This window comes from Pyricularia grisea, chromosome VI, assembly GCF_004355905.1.
Source record: "Pyricularia grisea strain NI907 chromosome VI, whole genome shotgun sequence".
NCBI classification, from domain to species: Eukaryota; Fungi; Ascomycota; class Sordariomycetes; order Magnaporthales; family Pyriculariaceae; genus Pyricularia; species Pyricularia grisea.
In genome coordinates this window covers 365,623-380,922 of record NC_044974.1, presented here as the reverse complement: position 1 = coordinate 380,922, position 15,300 = coordinate 365,623, and the positions used below count along the sequence as shown (strand labels likewise).

Here is a 15,300-nt window from a genome sequence, read left to right as displayed (position 1 = left end):
ACGATTCTAGACTTAATAGAGACTCAGGTTCCCTACTTCCATATCAGCCCACATGTTTGCGAGCGTGACGATATAAGTGAATGTTGATATCCAGAAGTAAAAGGTGGTGAAGCTCCACCGGTGACGTCGAGAGGGTCGTGCACGAAACATACCGTGGTGACCAGATATAAATCTCAGACTCGTGGCTGTCATGTTCCTGTCCAAGATATCACTACTCCTGACCAGAAAGCAGTTATATATGCCAAGATCTCAGGGCAATGTTAGATATTGATACACCTGGGTCGATCTCTACGTCAATGCGAGGTTCGAGAGCAGCTGTGAGCCTGTTCTTATATATGTGATAATATGAACTCTCCATCTCAAGGGTATTCGCGTCCTTAATCGAGACCGTTATCCGGAAGCCATTGTCTGTCCCAGTAGAGGGCTGCAAAATATACAAGGGTAGATGATGAAAAGAAAAGACCCCTCATTATTGTAAGAGAGATTCTTGAGCGCCTTGCACCAGGCGATTTGATCCATCAGTCAAAAGAAAACACAGACCGTGGCAAAAGTCAAAGCGATGCTGTCGTTTGTCTTTTCTGCTCCGAGTAGATGGCAGCAAAAGAAAAAAAAATATGACAGTTTTCTCCTAAAATCAAGGCGGTCGATTCCGACCCGGCTCGCAAACTCTTCCGGATTAGGAACTACCAAGACCAACCTTTACGATCATGTCACGAGGGATTTTGGATATGCAATGTGAAGAGCCGGTGGAGTGTAGCCAATTAACTGGTAAGCAGCCACGTAGTCCTAGTGATATGATTCGATGGCAATTAGCAATCGCTGCGAGGGGGGTTCAGATTCATTAAACTGGCACGTGGAATCCTAGAACCGTTGCCATCGGGGAGCCGCAGTGCTGGGGTAGAGACATCGGCATATTTGCCCAACTACCGGCTGTGGCTGCGGATTACCTGGGCGGAGGGCTTATCTTTCTTGGCCATGTTTCGGTGCATTTCTTCTGCTTGTACACGGACGACAAACCTGCACTTTCTGCTTCAGACAAAATGAGTCCCACGATGCCAAATACTGTTCTTTTTTTTTTTTTTCTCTCTCTCTTAATTTACAATCGACGCATAACGTTGCGTACCCCCTGTTCGGCACCCCCCCTGTTCGGCACCCAAAAATAACAACACTTTTATTTTTATCCTCCAACTTCTATTATAAATATCTCGATAAATCTTTCACTTTTGGATTTACTTTTTTCTAATCTTGATTCTCCATTTTCCAATGAAGCAATATACTGAAAAACAGCTTATATCTGCAATTAACGACGTCAATAATGGCAATCCAATTGCAAAAACCTCCCGAAAATGGGGAATACCTAGGTCTACACTTCAAAGTCGACTTAAAGGTTCTCAAGCTTATAAAAAAGCACAAAGCCCTTTTCAAAGGCTTTCTACGGAACAGGAAAAGCATTTGGCTGATTGGGTACTTACCCAAACAGCTTTAGGGCTTCCGCCAACGCATCAAGAATTACGCTTTTTTGCCGAACGAATTCTTCAAGCCGCCGGAGAGACAAAAGGCCTTGGAAAACGTTGGATAACTCGTTTTTTGGCTCGTTATCCAATCCTTAAGACCCAAAGGCCCCGTCGAATAGATAACGCCCGGGTTAATGGCGCTACTACGGAGGTAATTAAATCTTGGTGGCTTTATATTACGAACCCGGTTATTAACGCTATTAAACCGGAAAACCGTTGGAATATGGACGAAACCGGTATAATGGAAGGTAAAGGATCTAACGGCCTGGTATTAGGGCTTAACGGGATCCGGCCGTTGCAACGGAAAAAGCCCGGAACGCGGGGTTGGACGACTATAATCGAATGTATATCGGCTACGGGCGTTGCCCTCCCTCCCCTTGTTATATTTAAGGGAAAAAACGTACAACAACAATGGTTTCCGACGGATTTAAGCCTTTTCGATAATTGGAAATTTCACGCAACCGAAAACGGGTGGACAAATAACGAAACGGCTATCGAATGGTTAAAAAAAGTGTTTATTCCGTATACCCAACCTTTAACCCCTGAAAAGCGGTTATTAGTTTTGGATGGCCATGGATCACATATAACGGACGAATTTATGCTTCTTTGCTTGCAAAACAATATTCAACTCCTATATTTACCCCCTCATTCGTCACACGTTCTCCAACCATTGGATCTATCGGTTTTTGGGCCGTTAAAAGAAGCTTATCGACGTCAACTTGGATTTGTTAGCCAATTTTGCTGTTCAACAATTATTGGAAAACGAAATTTCCTACTTTGTTATCGAAAAGCCAGATTAAAAGCATTTATAGCAAAAACCATTCAATCTGGTTGGCGTACAACGGGGTTATGGCCGGTAAACTTGGTTAAACCACTTTTAAGCCCTTTTTTGTTAGAAAATAGCAATGCCAACGTTATAAAAGATAAAAACAACGGTTTGCAAAGGGATAAAACACCGGAAAGCCCAGCCCAAAAAATTAACGACCCGTCTTTACTTATTTGGAAAACCCCTAAAACGACCCGAGATGTCCGATTTCAACTGCAAAAACTTTCCCAATCCAACAAAACCAACGCTACTTCACGTCTTTTATTTGCAAAAGTCCAAAAAAGCTTCGAAACTAAAAATACCCTTTTGGCTAGCGCCCAGCAAAAAATCAGCTTATTGGAAGCACAACTGGAGGCAATACGGCCGGTTAAAAGGAGGAGGGTGGTTCCGGATCCAAACGAGCTTTTGGTTAACAAACAGAACATTATTGGATTGCAGGAAAAGGATATAAAAAATTTGGAACCTTTAGCTGATGAAGAAGAGGTTAATGAACCGGAGAAGCGTGAAAACGATTGTATTTTTGTCCGTTGATAATTTTATATTTAAATCAGCTTATAAAAGTAGGCATTTCGTTGTTAGATTTTCAGGGTGCCGAACAGGGGGGGTGCCGAACAGGGGGTACGCAACGTTACCACTTACTCCATGTATTGTATGCGTGGTTTATTGCTTATGCAAATTAATCATTTCAAGGTATCTCGTCTATCAGCAATCTGCTGCAAAGACAAATCTGACAGATATCGGCTAAGCTTTCCACTGAAGCCCATGATATTAAGGCTAGTTAACATAAAATTCAGTCAAAAACATAACTAGTCAACGCCCTTTTCTTCCTGAGAGGAAACCCTAAACGAACGATACAGCTGTTTTACACTCCTCAGCCAAGTCCGTGCCTATAACTTGGATTGCCCGGTAAAATATGATGCCATACTCCTCTGAACGAGACTGACAAGTTTATAAGCGTAGTCCATCTTACTTTTTCCCCAATGTTGGACAAATTTGACATTTGTCGCCCCCAAGATTTGAAAAAAAAGAAAAATGAAAAGGAACCTTTCTTTTTGAGCTTTGACACTACTCCTTATCATTATGACATTTGTCCCCATTTTCTTGCCCCTCTTGGAATTGCTTTTTCAAATCAGCGGCTCAAACACGAACTCAATAATAGATGGAGGAATGAGGCTCTTGCCACCGGCACCAACCGACAGCATAGTTGAATTTCATGGCTAGACGGTGTTACAGATGCCCCTGGACGAAATTTGCAAGTGCCTCCAGGCTATCAAGGGAGCGCATTATCATGCGGATATCTATGTTCTTTGAGTATGCAATGGTTGATAAGGAGAGGTTGTTGTAGAAGAGGCTGCGAATATGAGAAGTAGAATTAGTCCAAAATAGCGAATTCGATTCAACAAGCCAGGGACTTGGTATGAAGCACATGAGCCATCACCCAAAAACATGTCCCAATCGGTCAAAATTGCGTATAGGTTAGGCGTGGGCACCATAAAAAGTCCCTGCTTACCACCCCATGGGCCATAGCCCCTGGCTATTGTTTCATCGACACCACCTTCTGTCATAAATGTTTAGCAGTCACATAAGCAATAGATTAACCGACCTAGAACTTCGACAGTTGTTTATGCTGCATTGGAAACCACCAGGGAACGATGCCGAGGCTGGTCTATATTAGGGCTTATCCATCCCTTGGGGGTTGAATTTCTCCTCCAATACTTGAGCTATGGTTGGCTTCAACTCTATGGTAATGCGTACCGTCGCCGAGGTTCGTTTTTCTGTATTTCTATCCCCTTGCCTATACTATACAGGACTGTTATATTATCTCCCACCCTGCCGAGCATTTGACCATATACGTTGGCCAAAGTTGGTGTTGCTGAATGTATGGCAGAGTCTCATGCCGAGGTCTCTCGAGATCATCGCCATGGCACTCTAATTACTACATGGCTGGTGATGATGATTTTCAGCGTTGCGAACCGAGGTTCAGGGGCTTCGCAACTTCGCAAGGGAGGGTGGGAATATTCTTGGCGAAGCAGATGGTGGAGAACACCTAGAAAATACAATCATTCTTTTCTCTATATATACCAAGCCTCATCTCCGTCCTTCTGGGGATGAATAAAGAACTCACGCCGCCAGTCAGTCCCAGCCCAGCTCAGATATCAACGCCGCCACATACACACTCGCAACAATGCAGTTCATCACCGCCGCTCTCACCCTCATCGCCCTGGTCTCGGCCTCTCCAGTCGTCATCACTGGCGAGAAACCTTCCGAGCTGGAAGCGCGCCAGTTGAGCTCTACGCGCAACGACCTCACGTCGGGCAACTCCGCAGCATGCCCCAGTGTCATCTTCATCTTTGCCCGGGCTTCTGGCGAGATTGGCAACATGGTATGTTTCGCGTTCTCGTTAGAGCCCCGCCTGATTTTCCTCGGATTTCAAGATGTTGTCCCTTTTGCATCCCGTTCCCGCACTCACCTATTTGATAATCTACAGGGTATCAGCGCGGGCGTCAGCGTGGCTTCGGCGCTTGAGCGCGAGTTCCGCAATGACATCTGGGTGCAGGGCGTGGGTGGCCCTTACGAAGCTGCCATCGCGCCAAACCTCCTCCCCGCGGGGACCACGCAGGAAGCCATCGATGAGGCGAAGCGCATGTTCGAAATGGCCAACACCAAATGTCCCGACGCTTCCGTCGTTGCTGGAGGATACAGGTGAGGCTATCTTTTTGGTTCTTGCTCGGCTTGCTTTGTTCCCCTGTCCACTGGACACTTGTTGGCGAGATGAATCAAAGAGAAGTACTGACAAAGGATGCGAATCGCTTTAAAAAAACACAGCCAGGGAACGGCAGTCATGTCCAACGCTATCAGCGAGCTGTCTTCGGCCGTGCAGGACCAGATCAAAGGCGTGGTGCTGTTTGGGTACACCAAGAACCTCCAGAACTCTGGTCGGATCCCAAATTTCCCGGCTGACAAGACCGAGGTCTACTGCAACGCCTCCGATGCTGTTTGCTTCGGAACCTTGATCCTTCTGCCTGCTCACTTCCTGTACACAACTGAGGCGTCCACCTCGGCGCCGAACTACCTCAAGGGCAAGATAAACTCGGCTTAGTTGAAGTCGGTTAGCCAAGGTCAGGGAACTTTGGGGAAGCGGTTGGCGAGTTTCGGTCTGGGACGCCTCGTCATGACTTCTGCCAGTAACCAACACGTGCTGGAGTACATGTGGAGGTATGGCTGCTTGTTGCTGTGGTTTACAGTCGTTACCGTTTGATTTGTTCTTTTTTTTTGCACCGGCGAATATCTTGATAGGGAGTTGGGTACCGGTATCATGTACAGGTATAACAGAATATTACTGCCTAGGTACCTATCAAGCAACTGATTCTCAGACCTTTCCCAAGATATACGCTGGTTGTCGTGCAAAGCTGCTTCAAGTCTACTCCAAGCCATACATCTGGGTGACAACGGGCCTCACCGAACCCCACGTTGCTCACTCTCGGGGCCACCGTTACCGATCGTGATACAGCTGACATGTAGTAGATAGCTATGCAGCGTCACACAGGCTGATTGATTTGGCCCAATCAAAAGCGGCTGCAGATACGAAGCGGCGGAGCTCATTACACCCCAATCGAATTCCTACGCGAGGGGGGAAACGTTCCTTCGGTTGATCGGCACCTCCGTTGTTGTGGTTGTCAGAAAAGAAACACGAGCGGGGAAGTGTGACCTTAATTCATATCTTGTTTGGTTGAGGGGTCGATCGATCGCCGCACATGTGGAAGTTGTAGCGTAGTGCTATCACGTCACATTTGCATGCCAACCTTTCGAGACACTGCGGCAAATTTGCTGACTATAGCCAGTTCGTGTTGTCTCCCGTCCTGCACCTGATATCGTATTGAAGCTCGCTTCCTTGGAATGATATGTGCAGTTGCTCGGCATTGCGCTATTTGAAAGGGGTTAAAATATTTTACAAGGTAAAAGACCGACTATAAAAGCCCTCTTTCCCTCATCAGAGCGAACAACCTCTCATTATTCGAGGATATCAACCACATCATCAACTATACAGCCGACACCAGCTCCATTCACAACATTCCACCCACAAAACATCAAAAAAGAAATGCTCACCAAATCAATCCTCCTCGCCACCCTGGCCGCTCTCGCGGCCGCCAACCCCATCGCCCGCCGCTCGGGGCCCCAGACCTCTCGGTCGCGGGGCTGGAAGCTGATCGCGAACGTGACCGAGTCGCCCCTCACGGGCCTTGGCGCCGAGATCAACCACTTCCAGGTGACGGGGATCCACATCGGCCCGCCGTACAACCGGGCCGTGCTGTACGAGCAGTACGAAGGCGGCGGCTCGCGCATCTTTTACACCAACGGCACGACCGAGAACGGAGGGACGTCGCAGGTCCTGACCGACAGCAACGGCTTCTCGCCTCACTTCCACCTGCAGCGGCCCGACGAGTTCGACCTGCCGGCCAACGAACAGAGCCACGCGGCGTTCCTGCAGCCCGGCCCGGACGCCGGCGACGACGTCAAGCTCGAGGACAAGAAGCTGGTCAGCCGCTTCGGGCCTGGAAGGTTCGTCGCCTGCAACCACTGGGTTCAGTACTACCAGAGCCTGTGGAACGTCGTCGATTACGTCTACGAGGGTGAGGAGAAGCCCGAGGGCTGCGTCGAGATCAACCTGCTGGCTCAGTGTGATGAGCTGAAGCCGATTGAGGAGAATGGGTCGAACTGGTTCTCGCACGCGTACGTCGTGGAGGAGGAGTGCTACGTCGATGTCGCTGGAGCTGATTGGAGCTTGTAGGTGTGGAGGCTGGAGACAAAGAGAGTATAGGTTGCGACATGGGGTTCTGTTTTAAAAAGGAGGAGGGATGCGCGTGAGGGATTAATGTATAGAAGGGGAAGGGACCTAAACTTATAGACTTGAAAGTAATGTAGTTGGTAACAAGAAAGTAATTTTTAAACTGTTTCAATTTCCAAGTGATCTAGTTTAACTCCCTCTTTCTGTCTAGTAATCTGCTGGGTGAATGCAGTGGTCGGCAAAGCTCCGCTAGCCAAGACTAGCTCCAGGGGAGAGAAGAGTTTATGGTAATCGTCGAGATTGGTATGGCAGGGTCAAAGGGAAAATATTCAGACACTACCCTCCAATTGCCAGAAGAGAGAAGATCCAGTTTGCAATTGCCTCCCAAGGAACTTCGTTGATGCTGCCGGCTGGGACTCCAAAGTATGATATGGCCTCGGCGAGGGCGTTGACTCAAGACCCCCTAACTCAGCACAAAAACCAATTCCTATCGTCGATATACTCGAACGCTTTCCTTGGGGCGTGGAAAGACTTCTAATACCAACTCAAGTTATGGATTGGGATGCTGCCGCAAAATAATATGGAGAGTAAAGTCCTTGAAGAATGGAAAGAGGAATTCGCCATCATCGTTTGCAACAGACGTGGTTAATTAGTGGATTTTTAAGCCATGAGTGAATTGCTCAATCCCTCAGGTCTTATGTTGCAAACATGTTGAACTTTAAACGCTGAAAAAATATTTATGCTCTGCCACTTCTTAGGTAGCCTAGTCCGTACTCGTCTTCTTGGCAAACTCCTTATTGGCATATTCCCTCTCGCCAGCAGTCGTCGTGCGCTTGTCTATGGCCATGCCCTGCGAGTCGCCTGCCATGGTGTCCACGGCCGAGTTGACCTTTCCTCTCAAGATCTCGCCTACACCCTATTTTTTTGAAAAAAAAGGGGGAAAAAAGTCAGCGTCGGTAGCATTCAGCATCGGGTGGACAAAAATCTCCTCGGCTTACATGTCCTTGAGCAAAAGCACCCTTGATCTGCTGGGCGACACCACCTGTTCGCGACGTCGGTGCGTCACCTCCTCCAATGGTTGAGCTGTTTGATCCGACGCCGTTGGTGGAAGAGGCGCCTGTGCCGCTCGCTTCCTGCCCGAGGGAGCTTCCCAGTTGCGTGGCGCTGATGTCGTTCTGTGTCGTGGTGCCGCGAGACGCGCCGTCGGGGTTCGTGCTGTCGCCGCCGAGGCGCTGCTGACCCAGGTTCACGGAACCGGTGCCTTGCGAGGTCGATGGGTTTATGTTGGGGTTCTGGTAGGTGTTTCCGGCGCCTTGTCCGGCATTGAGGGATGCTGTGTTGGTGCTCATGTTGGGTGGTTTTTTTTTGTGTGCAGTTGGGTGTAATCACTGGTGGCTTATTCCAAGGTTGATACACTACCCTTTAGGTTTGACTTTGGAGCAAGTGAACAATGGTGGTTACTCCATCCAGGCTTCTTTCTTCATCATATATTTATCAACTTGAACAAACGCCAACACGTTCACGGAAACCTGATATTGTGATGTTGCCGAGCCCTGACGTCACTATAGCGCAGAGGACGCCTCGTGGGGAATGTTGTGGATCTAACATCATTCCGCGTACCCGATTTTTGGGGCTAGATCTGAAGAAACCAAAACGATCGGTAGGGTCTTGGCTGATATTATTCTGGGCAAGTTGCATCATGCACTTGCGAAGCCAACGTGTAGGTGGTTCGGTAATACCACTGCAAAGTGCCTTGAGATGTATTGACAGATTTCTGGCGCGCCAACGACCTCAAAACTGGGTAGATTAAGAAAGATTTGGTGGACAATGTGCTCAGAATGAAGGAAATATTCTGGATTGCCGAAGCCCCTGGCAATGCTTTATTCACCTCTCTGTGCGTGGATGCACATTGTGTACAATATGTCGACAACTTACCTTGGCGCTACGATTTAGTTTTGCAAGGAAGGGCAGCCATCCAACCAATTACCCCCAACTACATACCGTTCACCGCTGAAATTGCCAGTGTCCTCCTCCATAGGTTTGCCAACCAATCGCTAAAAATCGAGGCGAGGCGAGTCCGCTAATGCGGCTATGCGAGCGTATCTCTCGAAATCGATAACTGTACTGGAGGTTGTGTGTGGTGTGCTGATGGCGATGGGGATCATGGTCCACACCTTGGCGGCTCCAGGCCTCCGTGTCAGTATCATGAAGTTGTTGTGTGTGGGCCATGACGCGTCAGTGGCAGCGAATGAATTTGGCAATCCTATAGATTCGTTCCATTGCCCGATCACCCCGATGAATCGTGGCGGGAATTTTCTATGCGATAGACAGCAAGCATACGATCCCGTTTCAATTGACGGAATATGAAGGTGTAACATGAAAAAAAATTGTTCTCGGAAAATTGGCATCAGAAAGGGTTGGGATGGAATTCAAGATCTCCAGCTGCAATGTAGGGGCGCGCGGGTAATTATGACAGGGGATGTCAGCCTAACCAAGAACTCCCAAACATGGGCGAATGGTTTGATCTGCATGTCCCAGATCAATTAGCTGGGCAACCAGGTTAGGCAAGTACCTCCTACCTTGCCCACCATTATTTCTACCCCTTTGATTTCCACGCGGACTCTCCTGACAAGTCTAGGTCTGAACTAAATATTTCACATTGCTAGATTAGCTAGATTGGATCTGGTGCTTTTTTTTTCCTTTTTTTTTTTTTCCGGCCACGATACTTGGTGTTTTTGGGTTGGAGGACAAGCAAGGGTGCAGAGAAAAACAAGTTAAGATGGTTGCTGTCAGAGTCAGCGCGGGAGGGCCCGCCCTCAACAACCAACTTGCTAACATGGCATCGGAACCATCGGCGGCGTTGGTTTTATCTATATTTATGCTTTTGTGACAGGTTCTGATGCATATTGTAGCTCTTATTTTATTCTTTTGCTCACGTTATCCGGTACAAACTTTCCAGACCTCATTGCCTCCCTGGACCGTTTCCATAGTTCTCGTGATCCAAATCGACATTCTACAGGAAATACCTGGGGCTATGGACTTTCCTGATTTTATTCGGTTTAATCTATAATACGAGCTTCATGAGAAAGGTTAATATCTTTTTCTGCGGGGAGGAATTTGGCTAGGTCGTGATCGCCGCTCGTGAGAGGTAGTTTGTAATTAAGGATATTTTTAGTATGCCATAGGACGAGTCAGTTTCCGACAGTTTGGCCTGACGGAGCGATCCCGTGTTTTTACCCGATTTCGTTTCTTGCTGTGCTTCTTGTCTGCTGTCGCTGTCGACCAACGTGTCATTTCAATATTCTGCAAAGCTAATACATTAGAAGAAGAAAAAGATCCTGCTACATAGTATACCTCTAGATTCGATATCGTATTCCTAGCTGCAGTTGTCACAACCGATCTCAAGTCAGGTGTGCCGAAGACCCAGAATACCACCCATGCTTGCCCCTTTTGGGTTAAGGCCAGCTCGTGTAGCACCCCTGAATAACTACGAAGCACCAAGGCACCTAGCTGACATTGAGACCCAAAGGCTTTTGCAACAGTCGAGTGGATCGTGGATCAATTCGGCATGTTCCACTGTAGGCAAGGTTAACACGCCCGCATAAAAAAAGATCGTCGTTACGACCCTGGAGAACTCCTGGGAAAATCGGAACAAGTGGGGTTTCATTCTTGGCCGTTGCCTTTAAAAGAGACAAACCGCATCTCTTTTCGACATGTAGTCTGCGGGATTTTCTCAGGACAACCAACTCGGTCCATCCCTTCGCTATCCTTTTGCCTACTAGATTTCGGTCCACTGTCACTCTTTCCAGTGGTCCAACTACCTACTTTAGGTATCTCTAGAACACTTGAATCATACATCATGGCTCCATCTACCCTTTTCGCATCGGCCCTGGCCGTTGCTGGTGTTCTTGCCGCTCCCCAATCAACGAGACTAGATTACCGCACTATCGACCCGGCCGAGCCGTCTGTGTTTGAGCCTTACCCGTACATAGACAACACTAACACTACTCTCAATGGTACCGCGGTCCCCGCACACGTCGACTCGGCGCACTTCCGTATCTACCTCGGCACTTCTACCACCGAGGCGCAGGCCATCAAGGCATTGAATCCCCTGGAAGCCGCCTACGACTGCTTCGTGGGCAAGCTTGGCTTCAAGTCGTCAGGCCTGAACCAATACGGCACTCCCGAGAAGGGCCCATACTACAAGACCGACTTTTCAATGGTTGACACCCTCCCCAACGGCGAGAGCTATTCTGGTTTCGCATCATACAGCACCACCACCGGCCGCGCAACGGTGAGGATAAGAAACGGTAACCTGGAATACCCGTATCTATCTGTGCACGAATGGGGCCACGTGCTGCATTGGCACCAGGGCCTGAACAACGCCTGGGCGCGCATCCCCAACTGCCAGCCCTGGAGCGAGGCCCTAGCCAACTGGGTGGCCGACGTCTACCTCACTTCCGGCGACGACCTGTGCGGGACCTCGCGCACCAAGTTCAACGCGTCGGGCGGCGACTCCATCTACGACCCTTACAAAGTAGTTGGCAAATCTTACCTATCCCTCATCGACGCCACCGACCGCACCACAGGCAACCCCTACGAGGCCTGGCCCTTCTTCCAGTACCTCTTCCAAAACCCGGACAACTACGAGGGTCTGGGTCGGGACGTCGTCCCCGCGATGCTCCGCGCCACCCCGGACGTGGGCACCGACGAGACGCCACTGCACGCCCTGCAGCGCGTGATGGGCGACTCCCGCAAGGTGCAGGACGTCGTGGCCAAGTACTGGGCGCGCATGGCCAACGGCGACATCGGACACGAGGCCATCGGGAGGGACACGCTCCAGAACAAGCGCTTCCTGAACATGGAGAACTTTGGAAACCCCACGGCGAACGGCACCTTCAGGGTCAACGCGGGGAAGGGGGCGCAGTACATGGGGGCCACCATGGGCAAGCTCGTCATGGCGGATGGGGTGACCCACGCAGACGTCAAAGTCACGGCGGTGAATGCGACAATGGGCTTCACGGCCATGTTTGCCGTGCGCGACTCGGCGACGAGCAAGGTGCGATACCTGACGCTGGAGAACGGCTCAGGTTCCGTCGACCTTGCGTCGACCGAGGATGCCACCCTCGTCGTGGTCAACACACCCGCGACCCTGCTCAAGTACAACGCGGGCATCCTAAACATGACTGAGGCGGCGAGGCCGCTCGATTTCTCCGTCTCCATGACAGGCGCCACCTTTGACAAGTATTAGTTTATGGGTGTTTGAGAGGGTTTTTTGATGTATATAGATCCAGATACGTTTGTTTTTTTAAGTTACTGAATGATACCACTAAAAGTTTGAATGTCCGGTCTCCTTACTCATTGGCTATATGTTTGCCTACCTACTAGGTAGGTATTTGTGCTGATGACCTGGCGATGGGTGGTTACCTGCGATATTTTCAAGATGAGGAATTAGGTATGCAGATTGGACTCCACAGAGTAGGAAAACATCCCGAAACAACTGTTGTACCATCGTTTCTTTTTATACATACCTATAACAGATGTGCGACCCCTTGACGACTTGGAATGCAGTGTGCCGGGAGGTATTTTTGTCGGGTATGACGCTTTATTTTCCGTGTTCAGTGCCAAAGGTAACGACTTCGTTTCGACTGGTAAGAAACATGCACATGGCGATGTTCGGTATGCGGAAATAACGGTGTTGCAGATCACCCCAACTTCTTCTACCAGCAACAAATTCGGATGCTCTGCGGGGCCCTGGGCCCGACGCTAGTAAAAGCCACCCAGGTCAATCAATATGCACCGCCACACTACTCGGGGGCTGTTCTCTGTGGGCCACTGTTAGACATGATGTCCCTAAAATCTGTATCACCCTCGGGCCTTGTTTAGTATGCAAATGTGAAGAATTTGGACTACACCTAGGTACTGATATATCGACACACACACCTTTGGAATTTATTTCGATTATGCCTTTATTTACAATCCTAACATATATACCTCCTTTCATAGAAATGCGATCTTCAAAAAAGATATAAATCGTAATTGGCGGATAAAGACGGTGTGTCCAACAAATTATTACAGATAAGATATTTCACGGTGTTACTAGCACCATCCACCCTATACCTCTGCTGCCGACTTGGACAGATATTTTGCACTTATCCACCGATTGTGGCCTTGCAATTTTGCAGAAGGGTGCTTGGGTCAGTTTTACAACTATTGGTTTTCTCCAAATAAATTTCAAAGGCACGGTTGTCGAGATGCAAGGAGTTGAAATTCGCGGCTTGGATTTGTGCATACAATTTGTATACAAAGTTCAGTGATCCAGATTTTAGGGACCATCTCAAGCCCTGTAGCGCATAGCCCACAACTAATCAGCACCCAATGATTTTGCGACTTTACGTGGCTTCAAAACCTTCAACCTTGTGTCGACGAAAAAAAAAACTCCAATCTCACAGTCACACGTCCCTGCCACCGAAACAAAAGGCCGACCACAATGCCCAGAGGTGAAGCATTTTCCACATCGGACGCGTTTGCCGTCGCGCGTCAGTACGTCGAGGACACAAATGCGACCAGGAGACGCATCGTGGTCGCACGCGTAGATGGCGGCACCAAAATCACACACGAGTCTCTCCTCTCATTCTGCAGACGTCACAAGTATCCCTACAGGGCTGTGTGGCGGCAATACCGGGCATTCAAGACGACTGGGAGCCCGACAAAATTGCCCAACGGGAGCAATGAAGACCCGAAAACCCTGTCGGTTCGGGAGGAGACCGCCCTGGTTGCCTACGTCACCGAGCTCGAGCGCGCCGGGGTCCAGGCCACAGCTGGTATGATCAAAACCGCAGGCAGCAAGATACTGTCCAGGCGCCGGACTCATCGTATACCCTCCAAATGGTACTCTGATTGGACGCAAAAGCACCCAGACCTGCGCCCTTCAACCGCCAAGCCGGTTCCGCTCAAGGATATCCCATACGACACCAAGGTCAAGGATATCAAGCAGTGGTTTGAGAAAGCCAAGGATCTGGCCGCCAAGCAAGAGATCACGGCTTCCACCTGCTGGAGCGCCGATGAACTCGGCACCAAGGAAGGTCAAATCTGGGTTGTAATGGTAAGGAAGCAGGTCGATACGCCACCGCCGCCTCATTACCGCAGCAAGGATTCCTTCTCACTGATGGGTGGTGGGAATGCTGCTGGAGATGCCCTCCGCCCGTTCTGCATCCTCAAAAACTGGTCAGAGACGGATCCAGTCACGGCCCTGTATTACACCACACTGTGTGAAAGAAAAACTATATTTCACAGGTCAGATGAAGGCTTTTCGAACGACAGCATCATGTATAATTGGATCTGTCAGTTCAACAGGCAGACGTGGCCTAAGGCTGCTGAAGTTCAACGCCTGGGATCTCCATCCCTTGAAGAATGGTTCGGCTATCCTGCATACACCAAGTTCTCTCACATGATGGATGGGTTAGATCCTAACCATCTGAACGGCGATATGGCGCGCGGGAACGAACGCCCCCGAATCTGGAGATGGCTGGTGCTTGGTGGCGCCACCGGAAGGCTAAGCATCGAGATTATCGACTACTGCCTGCGGTTTGATATTCAGATCCTCACCTTACCCGTACATGCAAAGCAAACTATGCACCCGATAAGGCAAGGACCGTGTCAATATCTAAAAACGACGGACCTGAACAAGTTGCTGAATATCTTTCGCAACAAGACGGAAGAAGATTTTGTGTCCGCTTTTCAGGTGAGTCGTGGGCATTTCAAGTTCTCTCAGACGTTTGAAGCTGACTTGAAGCCTGAGACAGTATCAAATGGAAAGAGAATTTTCGGTTGGGCATCTGATGAGTGGCTTTGACGATAGCGGCATCTGGCCGCTCAAAGGATCCAGAGTGCTTGACTATCTACGTAGACCTCGGAACCCATAGCCGCAGGGTGCGATGTTCAAAGCAAAAAGGCAAGCCGTTATGTGGCGAGATGAGAGAATCAACAGGATATGTTAAGAATAATCAATATATGACGGAAAAGACAAGGACCTCAAGGTTGGCTTGCATGACTATTCCATATTCGGGCGACATGTGCAGAGAACAGGGCACCAATTTGAAATCCCTACCCAACTGACTGGGGGAATCAAGAATTAGTAAAGGCAAATAACAACTACACAGCAAGGTTTTGGG

General features: G+C 49.1%; 6 protein-coding genes across 6 annotated transcripts; 4 read left to right on the top strand and 2 right to left on the bottom strand.

Annotated features, from left to right (window-relative positions):
- Window positions 1–4,241: 4,241 nt before the first annotated feature.
- PgNI_11231 (uncharacterized protein) lies at window positions 4,242–5,650 on the bottom strand (the record flags this gene model as incomplete). The annotated part of the gene is made up of 2 exons (XM_031131202.1): window positions 4,242–4,822; window positions 5,136–5,650. A coding segment is annotated over one exon (498 nt), but the record flags the coding sequence as incomplete, so codon positions are not given.
- Window positions 4,526–5,440, top strand: PgNI_11232 (uncharacterized protein; the record flags this gene model as incomplete). The annotated part of the gene is made up of 3 exons (XM_031131203.1): window positions 4,526–4,723; window positions 4,829–5,043; window positions 5,167–5,440. 3 exons carry the CDS (start codon window positions 4,526–4,528, stop codon window positions 5,438–5,440), a joined length of 687 nt encoding a protein of 228 aa, XP_030976809.1.
- Window positions 5,651–6,439: 789 nt separating the features above from the next.
- Window positions 6,440–7,129, top strand: PgNI_11230 (uncharacterized protein; the record flags this gene model as incomplete). Its single annotated transcript, XM_031131201.1, has 1 exon — window positions 6,440–7,129. The coding sequence occupies one exon, from the start codon at window positions 6,440–6,442 to the stop codon at window positions 7,127–7,129; it is 690 nt and encodes a 229-aa protein (XP_030976810.1).
- A 760-nt stretch (window positions 7,130–7,889) lies between these two features.
- PgNI_11229 (uncharacterized protein) lies at window positions 7,890–8,475 on the bottom strand (the record flags this gene model as incomplete). The annotated part of the gene is made up of 2 exons (XM_031131200.1): window positions 7,890–8,042; window positions 8,125–8,475. The coding sequence occupies 2 exons, from the start codon at window positions 8,473–8,475 to the stop codon at window positions 7,890–7,892; spliced, it is 504 nt and encodes a 167-aa protein (XP_030977010.1).
- Window positions 8,476–10,985: 2,510 nt separating this feature from the next.
- Window positions 10,986–12,377, top strand: PgNI_11228 (uncharacterized protein; the record flags this gene model as incomplete). Its single annotated transcript, XM_031131199.1, has 1 exon — window positions 10,986–12,377. The coding sequence occupies one exon, from the start codon at window positions 10,986–10,988 to the stop codon at window positions 12,375–12,377; it is 1,392 nt and encodes a 463-aa protein (XP_030976846.1).
- A 1,239-nt stretch (window positions 12,378–13,616) lies between these two features.
- PgNI_11227 (uncharacterized protein) lies at window positions 13,617–15,100 on the top strand (the record flags this gene model as incomplete). The annotated part of the gene is made up of 2 exons (XM_031131198.1): window positions 13,617–14,870; window positions 14,932–15,100. 2 exons carry the CDS (start codon window positions 13,617–13,619, stop codon window positions 15,049–15,051), a joined length of 1,374 nt encoding a protein of 457 aa, XP_030977012.1. The 3' UTR covers window positions 15,052–15,100.
- Between the last annotated feature and the right edge of the window lie 200 nt (window positions 15,101–15,300).